The sequence below is a fragment of the Cynoglossus semilaevis genome, chromosome 18, assembly GCF_000523025.1.
Source record: "Cynoglossus semilaevis isolate Cse_v1.0 chromosome 18, Cse_v1.0, whole genome shotgun sequence".
NCBI classification, from domain to species: domain Eukaryota; kingdom Metazoa; phylum Chordata; class Actinopteri; order Pleuronectiformes; family Cynoglossidae; genus Cynoglossus; species Cynoglossus semilaevis.
The window spans coordinates 3963137-3980769 of record NC_024324.1 but is presented as its reverse complement, the minus strand read 5'-3'; the positions used below and the strand labels follow the sequence as shown (position 1 = coordinate 3980769).

Genomic DNA, 17633 nt, shown 5'->3' with positions numbered 1-17633 from the left:
CAGGGCAAACCTAAAATGTTAAAAATTTTAACATTTTGTCAGGCTGATGTTGATATTTTTAACATTTTGTCAGGCTGATGTTGAGGATTTTCCGGCATTAACTGGGTTCCCACGCCACGATTTGAAAGCTCTGGTCTAACATTACAGGCACCTGTCCAATTTACACAAAAACCCTCAAGTATTTGAAAAAAAACTTTTAGTATTAACTTGAAAAAAAAAAACTAAATTAGCTGCATGTTCAGTTTTTTATCAATAATGTTAACAACTCATTTGTAAATATAAGGGACTATAAAATTAAAAAAGCAGACTGAATACAATTTATTGTCAAACAATTTTATCTTTATTTTTTAATTTAACTTTACACCCTTTGGATTTGTTTCCTCAAAGTATATTTGTGTATAATCTAGATAGATAGATATACTTAAACTTGAGATGTATCGTATGTAGTACATATAAGGGGCAATAGGTGGCAACAGTCCGCCGTGAGCGCTGTAGCTTTGAGTGGCCGACACTGCAGAGGAAGAGGAACAACGCAACCTACGGTGTGAGCTGGTGTCCATTTTATTTACACCGGTGAGGTTGCTTTGATATCTGTCTGTCGGGTTTTACAGAAGTACATAAGATAAAAAGAAAGTAAGTAAGTGTTTAAATGAAGTCGTTTACAGTGTTGTAGCCGCCTACAAACCGGTCCAAACTGAACCGTTAAACAAGCCCGTGTCTGCGGGGAGGCCTGATTTTCTAATGATGCGCCATATTGATTCTCGCTCTAGCTATTAGCAGGGTTAGCACAGAAAACTAACACCTGCTACAACAGGCTTCTGTTTTACCTTAGTGTGTTTTTTCGATGTGTGCACACTTTTAACGTTAATCGTTATCGTGTTAATTCTTGGTACACGCTACATTTATTAAATTACACTTAAACCCAATACAAAATAATTCCATTAGAGTTAGAAATTCACACTAGCAAGCTATTTAGCCTAGCTGTGTGAAGGCTTGGGCTGGAACTTGTACTAGGTTAGGACACATGTTTTGATAGAATTCGAAAGAATCGCTTTAATTCTTCCAGCAAAATATACCTCTGAATGTTGTATATTATATAATTAAATGTTGGTAAAATATTGAAATGATGAGGTTTCCAGCTTTTAGCGAATCTCGACGAATAAATTGTATTGATGATTTGTGATTTTGCTCATTCTGAAATATGTTTTTGTTGCACATCTTAACTTCAAACCCAAATATAATATGATATATAATGTGTTTTATGAAAATAACCACTAGTTAATGACCACAAATTCATGTTGTTGTTTTATTCAATGTCTGACAAAACAAAACAAGAATGTTGTGAAAAGTCTTTCTATACATTCTATGTAGCACATCTGTTTTTCTCTGCACTTAATATTTGCAAGATCATATTCAAGTAATTGCCTAATTTTTTTTGTCTTTTTGTATTTACTATTGTGAAAAATTTTTTTTTTTTAAATACTCCTGTTGAGGTTTTCAGATATGAGCAGTTCAGAGGAAGTGTCATGGATCTCCTGGTTCTGTGGACTGAGGGGGAATGAATTTTTCTGTGAGGTGAGTTACTTGCACAAAGCCATTGTGTCTTAACTAATAACATTAAATACGCAAACTGTCAGTTGTGTAATGTAGCCTTGTATTTGGCTGATGAAATGGTGTTCCAAAATCAGGGCAGTGTTGCTCAAATATTTAGAGTGTATTAAGAGAAATGCAAACAAGGCGACCTATTGTTGCTGGTATTTGCATTTTGTTCAGTTTCTAAACACTTTGCAAAGAGCTTAATTTAGTGTGACTCCAGTACATGCTTGTGGTTTTTGACACTCATTTCTGAAAGTACTGTGAAGGTGTTTTACACGTTTGCTGCTGGGAGTTTTCTATTGTTTCTCGTATCTGACCCGTTTGTTTGGATTGATGTGAACTTTTCAAACTAATAATCTTCATTTACCCTTTTCATTGTTGAACAGGTGGACGAGGACTACATCCAGGACAAGTTCAATCTGACGGGGCTCAATGAGCAAGTTCCACACTATCGGCAGGCCCTGGACATGATCCTTGACCTTGAACCAGGTCTGTGGTTACATGTGTCTCTATTGTTACATTGTTAATGTTAGAGTCATTGTTTAAAGTTGATACAGACACTGATCAGTCATTTTTAATTACATTAAGATGCTTTGTTTTCATCTCCACTTGTTCACATTTGATCTGTATGGTAAATAGAAATGATAAGCACATATTCACACAAACTGATGAACCAGCATTTTATCTCAGCAGTCTGTGGTCAACTGTTGAGCCTTTTTGTTTTCAGACCATCAGCTGGTGCCTTCTTTGTAGGTTAGATGAGAACTGACGCGTTACAATTCCAGAGTTGTTTCCCTGTGAGGGATATCTCTGTTGATTGTGATTTCTTTAGAACCTTACAGTAGTTGTCTTTCTTCATAGTTGTATCACAAGACAGGCCCTCTGTTTTTTTCTTTTGTTGTTGTTAGCTGCCTTTTTGGGAATAGCTTCTCGGCACAGATTTTAAGTCTTAACAGTTATATTTGGGTGACACCATTAACATTTTCAGCTTTTCTCACACTTTCCCTTGTTAGACGAGGAGCTAGAGGACAATCCCAACCAGAGCGACCTGATCGAACAGGCAGCAGAGATGCTGTACGGTCTCATCCACGCCAGATACATCCTCACTAACAGAGGCATCGCACAGATGGTAGGGATCAGTGAACCTCCGAACCCTTATGTCCACTTTGTCTGGTGTTATTTTTTTTTAATCTTGTCTTTTATGTTTTTTTTGCACTATTGTTTTCAATGTAAAGTGTGCATGAGTGCTAGAGAGGAATATTAAACTTGATTCTCTTTTCTCAGTTGGAGAAGTACCAGCAGGGAGACTTTGGCTACTGCCCCCGCGTTTATTGTGAGAATCAGCCCATGCTTCCCATTGGTGAGTGTGAAACCATCAGAGACATTTGCTGTGACTACGTTCTTTGTCTTCCACAGTGTCAGTATTTGTCTTTGGTGGGTCGAGGAGGGAGGAGGGCGTCAGGCTCATTAGTGATGATTGATATGATTGCACGCACAGTGAATTCTCATTCAGCTTGATGTCACTCACAACAAAAAAACTCATTTGTAAAATGTGACCTGCTCAGACAAATTAATATTAACAATTTTTTTTTAATTTAAAGCAGCCAGGCTGCCTCTTGTACTATCTTGATTTTGCCAGCCATTTTTATTTGGTCTTTTGACCACATTTTGACTAAGTCTTAGTGTCAATAATCCTTAAGATTAGGTCAATGAAATGTCAGAATACATACAAAATAGTATTCTGATATAAATCAGTGTTTTATTTATTATTATTTATTGAACTTATTATAAAAAAGGTTGTTGACTAAGTTGCTAAAATGAACAATGCTCTGTGGAGTATTTGTCTGTGAAGTTTGGACAGATTCTGAAAGTCAGAGGCTCTTGACTTTACTCCTCCGTCCCCACAGGTCTGTCAGATATCCCCGGTGAGGCCATGGTGAAGCTCTACTGCCCCAAATGCATGGACGTCTACACACCGAAATCCTCCCGACACCACCACACAGACGGAGCCTACTTTGGCACCGGCTTCCCTCACATGCTGTTCATGGTCCACCCCGAGTACAGGCCGAAGAGGCCCGCCAACCAGTTTGTCCCCAGGTCTGTTTATAAATCACCTTTGACCTTTAATAACATGCAGGGATTTGTCCTTTTGGTTTATAAATGTTATAATTGAGTTGGTAGTGTTTGTACTGTAAAAAGGCGTTTTTCCACAATCTCTGGCGTCACATTTGTCAGTTTTAGAGCTTTAAACTTAACAGCTAATAAGACGGAGATAAGTCTTCCTTAACTGGTGGTCCAAGAAGAGATCTATTTTGATCTGCATCACACAGTAACCACAAACACACTGAGTTACTGTAATACGTGTACAGTTTCTGCCTCATGGAAGTAAAATAAACTTTCCACTGAGGAAACCTTCCTTCACAGTTTTACTCCTGGATTCAAGTTGTTAGAAAGAAAATGGGGAGGAATGTGTGTGTCTCAGGGCAACAGTGTGTGTCCAGGCTCATGTTTCACCACTTTTTCTCTTTCACTGAAAGCGGACCCGTCACCTATCTCAGTGTAAACAAGTCTGTCTCAGCAGCTTGTGTTTTACCTCCATGATACTCACATCTCAGGAGTTTGTTTTGACTTTTATCTTTTCACTTTTCATGGCTTATTTATTTTCCTCATGTTCTCTTCCCTCCAGACTTTATGGGTTTAAAATCCACCCCATGGCGTATCAGCTGCAGCTGCAGGCCGCGTCCAGCTTCAAGAGCCCCGTGAAGGCCATCCGCTAGACACCCGGGAGACGAGAGAAGGCAGTATGACAGAGAGGGGAGAGAGGAAAGGAAATGAAATGTCCAAAAGAGCAGGAAGTCACCTGCCTTTTAAAGCTCTTCAGAAACCCCCGCCAGCCCCTGCCCCCACCACCCTGAAGACTGTATTATTTTTGGTTTAGATTAGGGTCAATGAAAACAGAGCAAAACGTTTTGATTGTGAGTGAGAAAATATATGATATGATTAAAAAAACAAAACAAAAAAAATAAAACGCACAGACATGAAAGAATCAACCACACACTCGGGATTCCATCCACGTACGTTACCAAACTCAGCAGTGCCATAATACAGCAGGTGAATAAAGGTGTCTGATGGTACAGTCACCTCTGTGTTTTTTTTATGTTTTTGGCAAAGTTTGGTAAAAAAAAAAAAAAGGTCCTAAAACTCCAGTTTGTGTTCGTCCCAGAGCATGTTCACTCAGGCGGTCAGTCCCACAGACAGTTGTGACGAGGTGTTCTTCTTCATTAGTCGTTGGTAAACGTAGGTTCTTTTCCCCCCTGACAGCGGGCGGTGGTGGAGCACACAGCATTCTGTTAACTTTGCCTTAAGGTGCGGAAGAATACGCCACCATCGTTTGATTTTTTTTTTTTCCTGGAGAAACAAAGTGATTTGGTTTTGTTGGAGTAGAAATGGTAGTCCTTTTTTTTCTTTCTTTCTCAGAACACATCAGCCTGTGTTGATCCTGAAATGTGGGAAATAAACTGCCCTTCCTTTGTTTTCCAGGAGCAGCAGCAGGATGAGCCCTCTTTTAAAGCTTTATCTTCAGCAAAACAGTTTGACATTAGAAGAATGAGTCACTTAATGAGAGCAGTTGGATGTAAAGACTGAATTAATTTCAAACCCTACGGTAAATATGAAGCCACATCAAGAAGAGGTCAGTTAATGTCACTTCTGTCTTGCTGTAGTTTCATATTTTAGATGGTTATAATTGGTTTGAGTCTTTACAGCAACATCTCCAAAAACATGCTGACAAATTTTTCAAATGTCAAACTGTCCACGTCAAAGGTCCGTCAGGAGACAACTAGATGAATTTTAGACAATCTGAATCCTTCAGCTCACTCTTACACTGCACTGATTCGTCCTCCTGGTGTCGCTCTGTGTCAGTCTCATTATTTATGTTCACGTTTCCTCACAGATCACGACCAGCTGCTAGTTTTTGTTTCTGAAACAGTGGAGGGTGCAGGCACTCAGTTGCTCTGCGCTTCACTGTTGTTTAAAATTATTGTTAGTTTTTTGTCAGAAACCCTGATACAACAGAAGATTTATTTATGTTTTCAAATGTTAACTAATGTTTTCTTTGTGATGTCTGTTGGTGAGCAGGATTCAGAATTCTCAATAAACTTCTATTTTGTTTTCATACTATTTGGGTATTACGCTGTTTGGTTTTTTATTTAGACTGCAGTTCCATGCGAATGCCACACGGCGTCAGCAGATCTTTTCACAGTTTATCCTGATTTTGCTGATATCATGCAAAAATGCAACACACACACAAAATAACGGCACCAAAGCCACAAACGTCGAATTAAATTAAACTAAAATTTAGTCTGGGAGAGGAAAATAATTATTCTGTGATCTGGAAAAATGTTTTATACTTATTTATCCATGTTTTCACACTTTGTTCTTCTAAAGAAGAAAGTTGGTGTTTGTGAAATTTTTCAAAAGTATTTCTATACCAGCTATTTTTTTTAGAAGTCTGCTCTCTGTGAATAAGTTTTGTGTCAAAGCATTTTCAATGTTGTGGAGATTGGACATCAACCGTGTGTGTGTTTTGGTGGGAGAAACATCTAGAGTTCCAGGGTGTGGTTGCGGGGACTTTTCACATGACTCTGAGTAGCTGCATCACTGGGCTAAACACACACACACACACACAATAATACAAACACCAAACTATGCACACAATCACAAGACCTCAGTCATACTTTAGCAATGATAAATAATTTATGATTCCAGAGTCAATTAATAGGCTGTGAACATAAATCTGAAGGACATGGAAACATGTGAGGACTCAAACTATCCTGTTACTGGATCCCACTCTAATCTGCTGCTGTGGGACAAACACCATGTGACGCACACACCAGGTTTGACTTCTTTTCATGTGACTCATACAAACTCGCCTTTTCCCCCCTTCTGCACAGCAGCTGTGTGTGGAAAAATGACTGGCAGGCAGGCTCCACTTGTCTTCATGTGGCCGTGCCCTGTCAGATTTTCCAGAGGGAAGAGGAAGGAAAAGGGGAGGAGGAGGAGAACACTCCTTCATGACTTAGAATTAAACCTCAAACCTCAGCCTGGGTCCTGCCCTTCTTCACAGCACTTCAACAGCACTTCAGCTTTGGGTTATGGAATCCATTAAGCTGATGTTTAACATCCGTTAACTCCAGCAGAGTGTGACCGTCTTCTCCTCGTGGTCCTCTGGCTGATGAACCCTCTCCTCACCTCTACTCTTGCAGGAGACTCTCTGTCCATAAAGCAGCAGAACGCTGATGGTTTTGAATCAGCTGCATCGTCTGCTCCTCTTAGAAAAGTTCAGCCACACCCAGAGGCAACATTACACCATTTTCCCTCAGAGATTTTTTGTCCTTGCCAGTTGATGTTGTTGTTTTCGTTGAGACAGCAGATACTCTGCAACACATCCAACTATGAAGGAAATGCGCGCCAGCCGCAGCAACTGAGACCACATCCAAAACAGAGTCTGGATTTTACTGTATGGTGGGGCATGTTTTTCTCCTAGACTCTGCTGAGCTTGCCTTAAAAAACCAGCATCAGTCTGTGTTTTTGGCTGTCTTTTAAGGTTTTATGCCCAGACCCAAACAACAAACGAGACATAATCTGTCCAGTTCAGAAAACATCCGGTGACCTACAGTGACGCCAAAAGCTAATTTCTAAAACTGAAGGTTGTTTTTTACCTCACGTCCTTTATTTCTTTTTCCTTTATTTTGCATGATGTTAAGCTCATTTTTAAATCCCTGTTTTTTCCTGAAGTCTCCACATGTAGCAGCAGCTGCAGCAGCCGTGGTTTTTCTTTCTGCTGACATCACTGCTTGAAGGTATTCCTCGTGTTTCGAATGCATTTCAACATTTTTCTAAGGCGTCCATGAGAATCCCCCGTCAACCCCCCCTTCTGTTATCATGACACCGCCCACACCTTTCTTCTCACTGGGAATGTTGTGATGATGTGCTGTGTTTGGGCTCATCAGACCAAAACAAAGCAGCCCACGTCCATCCATTGTTGGAATTTCCCCACATGCCCTCCAGGACACTGCAGCCCAGATGTGATGTTCGTATTTTATTTTTAGGAACTGTGAGCAGAGCTCGGCTCATTGGTCAGTGGTTGCCCGACTGCTTTGGCCCAAAAGAGAAAAAAAAAAAAAAAAAAGGAATCACCGCTCGACCTTCAGTGCAGTGTCAGGTATATGTCAGTGTTTGTTATGAATCTGGTTTGCTTGACCAAAATAACTATGACTCAAGGTGTAATAGACATGTGCGTTAAACATAGGGTTCATACTCCTATGAGTAGTCCTCCACTAATGAGTCATGAGGACAGTGAGTCAAAGTTTTAACGTTAATGTTGGCACCATCACAAGGTTCTGTATGGACTCACAAAAATTCACATTTTTCTGTATTTATGCATTTCTGTTTAAAGGCTCCTGGACGCAGATCAAACTTAGTATCACTTTACAAAAAAATCACTAAGACTGTAAAATGGTGAACCAGAAGGGGTCATTTTCACCCTAAAACATCGACCCTACATTTGAAAAGGGCGATTTTTTTTGCCACTCCTCCAGGACCACACCCCAACCATTGAACAGCGGTAACTGTGCGTTCTTTTAATTACTGCCATCATCAGGTTCACACTTCATATCCTGTCAAAATAGTGGCTCCTAGCCTTATGTCTGCTAATGTAGAGTTTCCGTCTGACTCAGCTGGATATTAAATGTTAGCTCTCAGGCCCTGGGATTTGTCCTTTAGCTTCTCTTGTGTCTCTGTCGCCTTGTTGCTGTCGCTGCTGCAACTCCAGCAGTCGGGGAGTAGAGCTTGGCTGGCTTCTCCCACACGCCCTTGTGCTGAGTGACGGCAGTTGAGAAACACGGGGAATCTGTGGGCAAAACAATAGAGGCATTTCACCGTCGGCACCACAGACAGCCTCCCTCACTGCAAGGCATTTCAAAACCATGACTCTGAGGATGCCATTTCATAACCACCCGTTCTCCGTTCTTCCCTCCCTCCTTTAGGCAACCTAAGCTTGTTGACTTAATCATAAACACACACACACACACACATATATATATATAATCATTAAACCAGACACACATCAATCTACAGACAGATTAACACCAAACGTCAGTCTTTGTGATTGTGCTCACCCTCGTAATCACAACAGTCACCCAACGGCTGAATACACCCGTCACCTCCCTCCGAGGCAGAACAAACACCTGAAATATTTGGGAATGCTATGGGACAAACTCCGGGCAAGAACAAACATGTTCTTGTAAGTAATTTGAACCTCAGGCCTGACCTGTAAAAACAGAACAGCAACCTGTAGGAACCTGCAAAAACACACCATCAGATCACAACCGAGCTAAATATTCTACTAGAACTCCTCAGGAGAAATTGGCTGCTCGGAGAGTTTCTTTGTCAAATCTGGTAACACAGTATGATGGTTAAAAAAAAAAACATATATACATATATATAGGGCTCGAACCCATGACCTTCAGGGTGTAAGGCAGATTCATAAGCAGACATGTGAAACCATTCTGTATGTCTGTTTATGCAATTTTAAACACATATGGCTATACAGTGGGAAAAAGTTGCTGGAACGCCTACCCTCTGCCGACTGGGTTCGATTCTGGTACTGACAGGTCCTGGTACTAAGCAGGAGAATGTGATATGTAGCTGTGGGTCAGAAATATCACCTGAGTTTCTGATATTCACTCACTGTAAAATGTAACACACAAAATCAAGCCTTTATTTTACGTTGTATGTTTGTGGGTTGCCTCAGGGTAGGTGTGTGACTGTCCAAATATTTACTATGTGCATACTGTGTACTCCGCCTGACTAAACCCCACCCATTAGACACGCAAACGTATCGAACATAAATAAGGACATTATCTGCCTCCAACAAACAGAGTCAGTTCAGGTGTCGCAACGTTGTCTTCCTGTGAAAGTGTTCAGGCTCCAGTTCCAGGGGAATCAAAGAATCCCTGCAAGGAAATCCTGCTGGAGATTTTGATGAAGTTTTTCAAGATGAAATGGAGCCTGTGACAAATTAAAGGGCTTTCATCACCCGGGTCTTTGTGAGTTAGGGCAAATAACTAGCCAGAATAATACGCCTGTTACCCAAGAGGCAACTGTGTCTTTTTTTAACTTGAACCTTAGATCAGGTGAAATGTGCTCTAACAAGAGGAACAGTATGCCATCACATCCATATAATAGTTTATGTTTAAAGTACGCTTTAATCCCAGAAAGGAAAGGATATAAACCTGAGACTTTCTCATTAAATACACTCAACCTAAATAACAATAAATAATAATAAAGCTCTGGACAAGCACAATATATGGATATAGAAATATTTAAATATATGTTATTTCAACTATAAAGAAAATCATAAACACACATATATACTCACTACGCTACTACATACATTATATATATTTTATAATATTTCAAGCTCTAAAGTACCACATAGTGTCACATTTAAAAGTTTTAAAAATAACCAATAGCAAAACTTTTCACTAATATAGTGTTACCATATAAACAATAATAAACCCATAGTAAGTTATTTTTCGGATATATCAAACACACAAATAAATAAAAAATAAATACATAAACAATACTTTTGATTAACTACACTGTTATATATATATAATATAAACCAAAATTATATGTATATGATATAATAACTCTGTGTCACCATATAATATACAACTGATTAATAATGTGACTACAGTAATCATCACATGACCACCATCATGGGATACTGAGAAAACTATATATTAAAAACATGACGTCACATCCCCCCTCGTAGAGCATTTAATTGACTCGATGAAGCTCAGGTGGGAGAGCTTTAAAAATACTGGGTTGGTTTCTGAGGAAGCCTCTCCTGATTGGACAGCAGTGACGTTGCTGGGAAGTGAAGGAATATAAATACCTCGTTAGTGGAGAAAGAGAAAGAGAGAGAGAGAAAAAAACCCGCTATTTGAAGTTCTAACGGTCAGAGACAGACGTTAGTTGCTCTTCTGCTCAGTTTTCACTGTGAACTCTAAACTCCTTTATTATTTCAAAAATGAAACGAGTCATCCTCCAGCTCTTTGCAGTCGCACTCTGCATGGCAGTGGGTAAGTCACCACTCAAAATGATTTACTTTACATAAATGTTTATCTTTCTTTTCTTTTTTTGCCAGTTAAATTATTCTTCTTCGAGGTAAGCTTTTAGAGTCACTGCGGACGTTTGAAAACCGTATGAATGTGTGTTTACTGACTAAATTCTGTTTTGTTTTTTGTTTTTATTGTTGGTGCGACACGTTTTGGTGGTTGCCCAGACCGGATATCAAAATCCGGGTTATTTAAAAAAAAAAAATCTATTCTTTATTCTTCACACTTCGTTGGTGCTTTTAGGACCTTTTTTTATTACCATTGTTGATAGTCTTGTTGGTACATAAATTGACGTATTTCATTTAAAAAAAAAAACTCCCTATTTTTTTGTGTCATCTTTTAACTTCATCTTGTCGATATTGGAAAATGTTATTTTTATGGGTGATATGACATTTCTAGCGTCTGCTGTTTTGGCCCGCAGCTCGGGGCTGTTATCATTTAAGACAGGGTGTGTTCCTTCCTAACGTATGACGATTCAACTAATTATTTGTTTAGACTTGAGTAATCCAAATGAGCTCAACAAGCTTATTTGACTGATATTATCATTAAAATATCAACATAACAACGTTGGATGTTGTTTATTTAGGTTAAAATGATAATAAAATTTGGACTCCATGATGCAGTTGCATGTAGGTTTCTGACACCAAAACAAAAATGATTTGAATAGCAAATTAGGTTAATTGTGGTACATTGTTGTAAGCAAACACGGTAAAAGTTACCTTAGGTAAAACATTGAAACCAGAAAGTTTACTTTACTGCAAAGTGAAATAAAATAGTTTTTTTAGTATGGCTATAAATCATAAAATGTTAATAAATGGAATAGGGGAAGTTGATGTGAAATATACTAACTTAAAAACCGATTAAGTTCAAAATGGTCTGTAAGGAAGTTAAGAAGAAGGATGTTGGCACACAATGAACTAAAAGGTAAACTATAAAAGCTTGGAACCTCTGTTAACTAAAAGCTATGTGCTAACTGAAAATAGATTAGCATTGGCATGAAGTCAAAAGAAGTACAAATAATCAGACTGTACTTTTGTTAAAGTAATTTTGGCTAAAGGTAGCATCCAAAACCGCTGAAATTGATCCAATGTTTGCTTAGAGTAACAGATAAACTTAAGGCCACTGAGAAAAGAGACGTTTTCTCAATGCTAATTGCAAACTGTCGGAGGTTAATGATAGTTTAATGTGATCAGAACACTATTCAAACAACCCTAATGAGCATTAGCGAAAGTTAAACGTAAAGGACATTGACTCAATTAAATGCTTTAAATTATGATTAAAGTTGATGTCGATGAGGCCTATTGTAAAATTACAGTTAGCCAAATAAGTTTTGTTGATTGTGTATGAGCCTTTAAATCAGGAGTGATATGGGAATGCCTTGTAGTTTTGAACTGTTCCTGATCTACAAGTTGAGGAAAACCAGGGGATGCAGAGCCTTGAAAAATACTTGTTCAAATGGCAGTCTGGAAGATTCCACCACAAACACAGCATGAGTAATTGTTTCCCACATGGAACAGAGCAGGAACAGTGGTTTGGCCTGTTTGGGCCACGATACACTCATCCAAGGATTTACTGTTATTATAGGTTGGGGTGAGGCAGTCTGTTTGTGGCACAAGGTTCCTTTTTTTTTCTTCTTCTTCTACTTCGTCTTCTTCTCCTCCAGACGTTATTAGTAGACTGAATTATGTTCAGGCCTGCCAGCCTAGTCTTGCATGAGAAATTCCTCACCTTGAAGCAGTGAAGGCTGTGCCCTTTTTTATTGGGGAGGTGGGAGAAAAGGGGGGGGTATTGGAGTTCAGCAGCCGTGCCCCTTAAGATAAATTCAGGAGGCAACGTTACTACATAACAACTTAAAGACGTAGTGATTTAAGTAGCCTACAGTGTCACCCACTGGCTACAGAATAGACACAGCATTGTTTTTTTGTTTGTGTTTCTATATGTATTTCAGACTGTAAAGAAACAGTCCAAATTTGTAGAGACTTGTATACAGTCTCTACAAAGTGTGTCACAGTTGACATGAAATTGACAATATTTTATTTCAATATTTTTTAATTTAAATCTTTCAGAGCGCCCCCTAAATGTCTCCCAGTAGACTCTCCGGGAGCCAGTTTTTTCTTTTTAGCGCCGAGGTAATCCAAACCCAGACTATACCATAGGATCATATTTCTTTTTCGTGCAGCGTATGTTGTCCGAACATTTGTTCATACGTTATTGTGTTTTGGCGCTACTGTATTTCTCCTTTTGCTTAAGGCTGCTTAAACACTGTTGTTCAGGCTCTTGTTTCCAACCACACCCTTTTGCTGGAGCTTTTCTTCCTCTCTCATCTTTGAGCCGATACTGTGGGAGATTTCTGACCTTAAACCCTTCTAGTACTTTGGTAGTTGTGAATGTTGTTTGTGACAAACAAGTGACTTTAAAATGGCACCTCTGCATTCCCAGCTTTGTCATAAGAGGGTCGTCGACCAGAAGGTTGGCGGATCAAGTCCAGGTGCGACAAGCCCCTGGTCAGGACACTCAACCCGCAGTTCATTGTCATGCCATGTGACAGAGGCCAGACTCTACGTCCTTATGGGACTAATTAGGATTTTAAAAAAAAGTGCAGGCCTCATATGAACCTGATCCAGATTACAGACAGTCAGCTGTGGTGGAAAATGGTAGAAACTTTCTACAGTTTGTACAGTTTACTGTATCTCAGTAAAAACACGCAGCTCAAAGTCACACTATTTTACTACGGCTAACCTGACACGTCTCTTTTGCTTCCACCTGTTGACCGTTGGTGTGTACTGCACCTGTTTGATCAACATCTTGTGTTATGTAGAAGCCGGTGTTCTCCTTGCCTTTGACCAGACATTTGTACTTAATTTATATAATAAAATAACCTAATTATACTTGATATAAATGGTAGATTAGAATGGCAGGTTATTACATGCGAACACAACAATTTTATTGTGTGTCCACATCATTGTTTTATCCAGGTTTTCATCAACTGTCTGTAACAAACACCATGTGAAGGATGTTTGCATGAAAACCCCTGGGTCACATGACTGTATTTATTCTCAGCTTTTCTGAGTTTGCCGTCATTGTGATCATCACGGACCTGTTTGACACAGTGTCTTGTTTCAACCTTCCTGTTTGTTGTCTGGATGTGGGCGCACTCTTTTTGTGTTGAACTGTTTTCTATGTCCCTGATTCGTAGCTGATTAAAAGGCCAGCAGAGGGCAGTGTAAGGCTGCAACTGCACGGACTCTAACTGTATGACTAATGTGCCACAACAAAGTATTCCAACGTTTTCTTTGGTTATGTAAATACTTGCCGACCAAACTTTTATTTTTTTCTGCTTTACTCAGAATTACTTGGATTTGACAAAATACCTCAGGTCAAAAATATTCTAAAATACCCCTAAAGACTGACTTTGCTAAAATACACACATTTTCTGCCATTTGTGGTATAAATACTGGTTTCATGTATTTTTTTTTTCTCTTTCTGATTACGTTATTACGAGGTTTACTCTCTTTTTTGGGGTTAGCTGTTTGTTGTCCATAGGTTTACATTTGTTGTGTTAGCATACCCTTAAGAATATGCTAATATGTGGTTATAAGTATGTTTCTATTCATTTCTACCCTACTTTTGGTGAATGTTACTATTGAACTCACTTTGAGCAATATTTTAATTTCATTTTCTGTTTTAATGGTTCACTTTATATAAAAACAAACTACAGACAACACAAATCATTATTGGCACAAATCATTATTGTTTGTCCAAAAAAATGACTTCCTCATAACTGACCTGACTAGTCCCATAACTTGCCTTTTATTGTTTTGCGATCAGTCGTCGCCATCAAGAAAATGAACATGAACAACAACAACAAAAAAACCTTTCACCTGCTTAAGTAAACATCTCAATTTATTATTCAGATGTGCAGTGTGTGTGGATGGATGAACAGAAGATCAAGTTTGAAATGCCTTGGAGAAACAAGTGAAGACACAAACTAATTAAATGTTATTCCAACCACAGCACTGCACAAACAGCCTGCTGTGATTGAGCTTCATTAGTGGAACTGCTCCCATGTGTCGACTTCACACTCTGGTCATACTGGACCGACTGTGCTATAATGGGTCTCTGGACACAAAGATCACAGTAAATGTTATAGTGAGCCATAAAAACGTCTTTGTTTTGTTCCTGTCGTTTCAGCATTTTTCTCGTCTCTTAAGGACTGTTTTGTGTCAGTTTTGTAGTTTCTTCATGGTGATTTTGTCCTTCCAGTCTATAAATGCAGAGGTTCTTGAAACAGTAAATGTACTTAGTAGAAAACCTGTTTCTCATCCTTTACTGTCATTGAGTCACATCAATGTTCTGCGTTGGTTACTTTCATCTGTCAGAATGTGGATATGAAATTAATTCTAAGAGCTGCAGAACCACCTGTTTTACAGCTTGAGGCATTTGAGGGTCTTCGTTTTGTTGTATTTCCAGTTGTGTAGACTGTCAGAACAAATTTTGAATAAAATCCAATGCAGAAACATCTTATGATGTGCTTTAATTGTGCTGAACAGCTAAATTTGGGCCCTTTGTAAATCGGTTGAAGAGGTTTTTCTCCATTGGGTCCTGATGGAAGGTGAAGTTTGGAGTACTGCAGCCCTTTATTTCCGTCTGTGTTAACCCCTTCTAAGGTCTTAAAGTCGTATATTTAAAACATGCGTGTGCCTGTAGTGGTGTGGTGAATGACAGCACAGAATGAAGTTTGTCTGGATGCTGAATTCCTATGGTGTGTGTGTGTAAATTGCATTATGGAATGATGAGGTAAAAGGTGTGGCAGCACAAAAAAGAAGATTTCCGTGGTTCCTGACTTTTGTTCATTTTAGTCTCTTTGTTACATGCATTTCTCTGCTGGACCACAAGGTTAAAGCTAGATACAAGTTGTGTGTTTTTGTGAATGACCTGAAATAAATGTAACATTTCTTATATATACTGACAGATTAGATTTGGTTTTATTACCTTTGTGCTGCTAATGTATCTGACAGGATGTCAACAAAGTCACCTAAAATGGTAGCTTTACTAGAACTGGGGTGTAACCGAAACCATCTGTGGAGGGTGTGGTTGTTTTAGGCTCCTGGAGTACAATGGTTGAAGGTGTGTGTTCTTCTGAATCAGTGAAGTACAGAGTTGGGATGACTGTACCGCAGAGTGGATTTAGACCTCAGTAGTCAAACGTCCTTTTATCATTTCTTTAGCGTGTTCACAGTTAGTCATGGAAAAGGTTTGGTGCAAACAAAGTATTGCTGCCTTCACTCATGATGTCATAGTCACTTCTTTACTGTGTTGCATACCAAATATGGAGGAGACATTAATCTGGAAGTAGTGCACCATCTTTAACTCAATAGCTATATTTTTCTTCCATAATGGCGTCAAACCTAAATACAATTTTAAAAAAAAACCCTCAATGTGATTCCAACTATGACTGTCCTGTGAACTAATGGTTGTTGGCAGAGATAGTAGGTGAATTCTACTGGTGTAGTTTAGAATAAAGAACAGGTTGAACTGAACAATTAAAATACTTTTACTGATTATTGATTACCAAATAAAAAACATGCGTAGGTTACATCAGGTGGAAATGCAATAAACAGCAGGGTGGATGATAAGGCTAACCTTTAGGTAATGTCTAAAGTTAGCCATTTCTAGCATTGTTTTTGTAAATTGTCTGTTAAATCCATATTTTAGCTCTTAGCTAGCTAGCTCAATAGAATTCATTGACTTGTATTATAAAATGAACACTTTGCAGGAGTTGTTTATAAATGTTTAAAATTAAATGTTATGGTTTTTTTTCTGCTGTAAAACAAAGTATCAATCTCAATTTTCCTTAAATGTTTTCCTTCTCATTTCCACAATATTTCACTGAGCCTAGGGTGTTTAAAATATTAGTTATTTGGAATGAAACCAGAAAACCTCCATGTTGTTCCATTAATTGTTTCATCATGACGCACTTTAGGAAAAAAAAAATCCTGTTTATTTAGAAGTGTCACAAGAAATGTTTTGATTTCACAGTGCCATGACTCTGTGAACTAGCCTAAGTGGAATTGAGTGTTTTAAGTGACGTTTGTAGAGATGCTGCTGCTGCTGTGCCCAGTCCAGCCCTGTTTTGTAGCCAAGTCATGGGACTCTGACACGAGAACCAGAGCAACGGGTTTTTGAGTGGAAGTTTCAACAGAGGTCACAATCTGAACGTGTTCCCACCCACTTTCTGAGTCAGAGTGTGTCGCCTTTCAAACTCACAATGTCACCTCCGATTTACTGCACTGTCCATTCAATCACCTGCTCCTGATGAGAAACTGCAGTATTTACACATGTGCAGGTTCTCAGTCAGTCGGAGCTTTTTCATGGCAGTACTAAACTCACTGAGTTATAGGATGTTGCTTTTACACCAAGGATGCTCCTTGGATTTCCTCATCCTTCTTCAGATTTCATTTAAAGTCTTATTAGACTTTATTGTAGTCTTTAAACTGGGGCCTATGTTAAAGCTAATCTGGAAAAAATCCTGAGTCAGTGTCCACTGTTTAGTCTGGCTATCGGTAAGAAGAGCTGTGTCAACAGACCCTGCCTTAAAAGCTTATCCATTGTTAGTGTTGACAACGGCCACCCAGTTAGCTATTGTCTGCAGGTCAATAAGTTCCACCAGTGTCTGGACACGAGCTGAGTGCAAATAGTCCAGGGTTTAATGGTATACCATAAAATTCTTATTTACTCCTAAGTATATTTAAAGAAATAATAATAAATGTCTCCATAGTACAGGTTGATGTCGGAAATGGAATACAATATTCTTTGTCACTGCACTGGGGGGCAATGAGCAGATGGTGTTGG

The 17633-nt window shown here is 38.9% G+C and overlaps 2 protein-coding genes across 6 annotated transcripts in view; both read left to right on the top strand.

Annotated features, from left to right (window-relative positions):
• The first annotated feature begins 490 nt into the window (after positions 1–490).
• On the top strand, positions 491–5775 carry csnk2b (casein kinase 2, beta polypeptide). Of its 5 annotated transcripts, none has more exons than XM_017041414.2 (7): positions 491–633; positions 1495–1575; positions 1983–2085; positions 2610–2725; positions 2881–2956; positions 3504–3693; positions 4283–5775. In XM_017041414.2, exons 2-7 carry the CDS (start codon positions 1504–1506, stop codon positions 4371–4373), a joined length of 648 nt encoding a protein of 215 aa, XP_016896903.1. In that variant the 5' UTR covers positions 491–633; positions 1495–1503; the 3' UTR covers positions 4374–5775. The 5 variants fall into 5 exon arrangements, with proteins under 5 accessions (XP_016896903.1, XP_008329422.1, XP_016896904.1 ...); XM_008331200.3 differs by having other exon boundaries at positions 519–633; positions 1502–1575; XM_017041415.2 differs by having other exon boundaries at positions 519–637; positions 1494–1575.
• Positions 5776–10514: 4739 nt separating this feature from the next.
• LOC103394067 (sperm acrosome membrane-associated protein 4-like) overlaps positions 10515–17633 on the top strand; it is an 11189-nt gene continuing 4070 nt past the window's right edge. Inside the window, exon 1 of the mRNA XM_008331202.3 lies at positions 10515–10745. Within this exon, the coding sequence (XP_008329424.1) occupies positions 10694–10745 (52 nt within the window). The 5' untranslated portion in view covers positions 10515–10693. The remainder of the gene's footprint in view (positions 10746–17633) is intronic.

Coding starts and splice junctions, on each gene's coding strand:
- csnk2b (XM_017041414.2), top strand. CDS start 1,504: ATGAGCAGTTCAGAGGAAGTGTCATGGATCTCCTGGTTCTGTGGACTG. Junction 2,957..3,503: donor TCAGCCCATGCTTCCCATTG/GTGAGTGTGAAA, acceptor CCGTCCCCACAG/GTCTGTCAGATATCCCCGGT. Junction 3,694..4,282: donor GCCAACCAGTTTGTCCCCAG/GTCTGTTTATAA, acceptor TCTTCCCTCCAG/ACTTTATGGGTTTAAAATCC.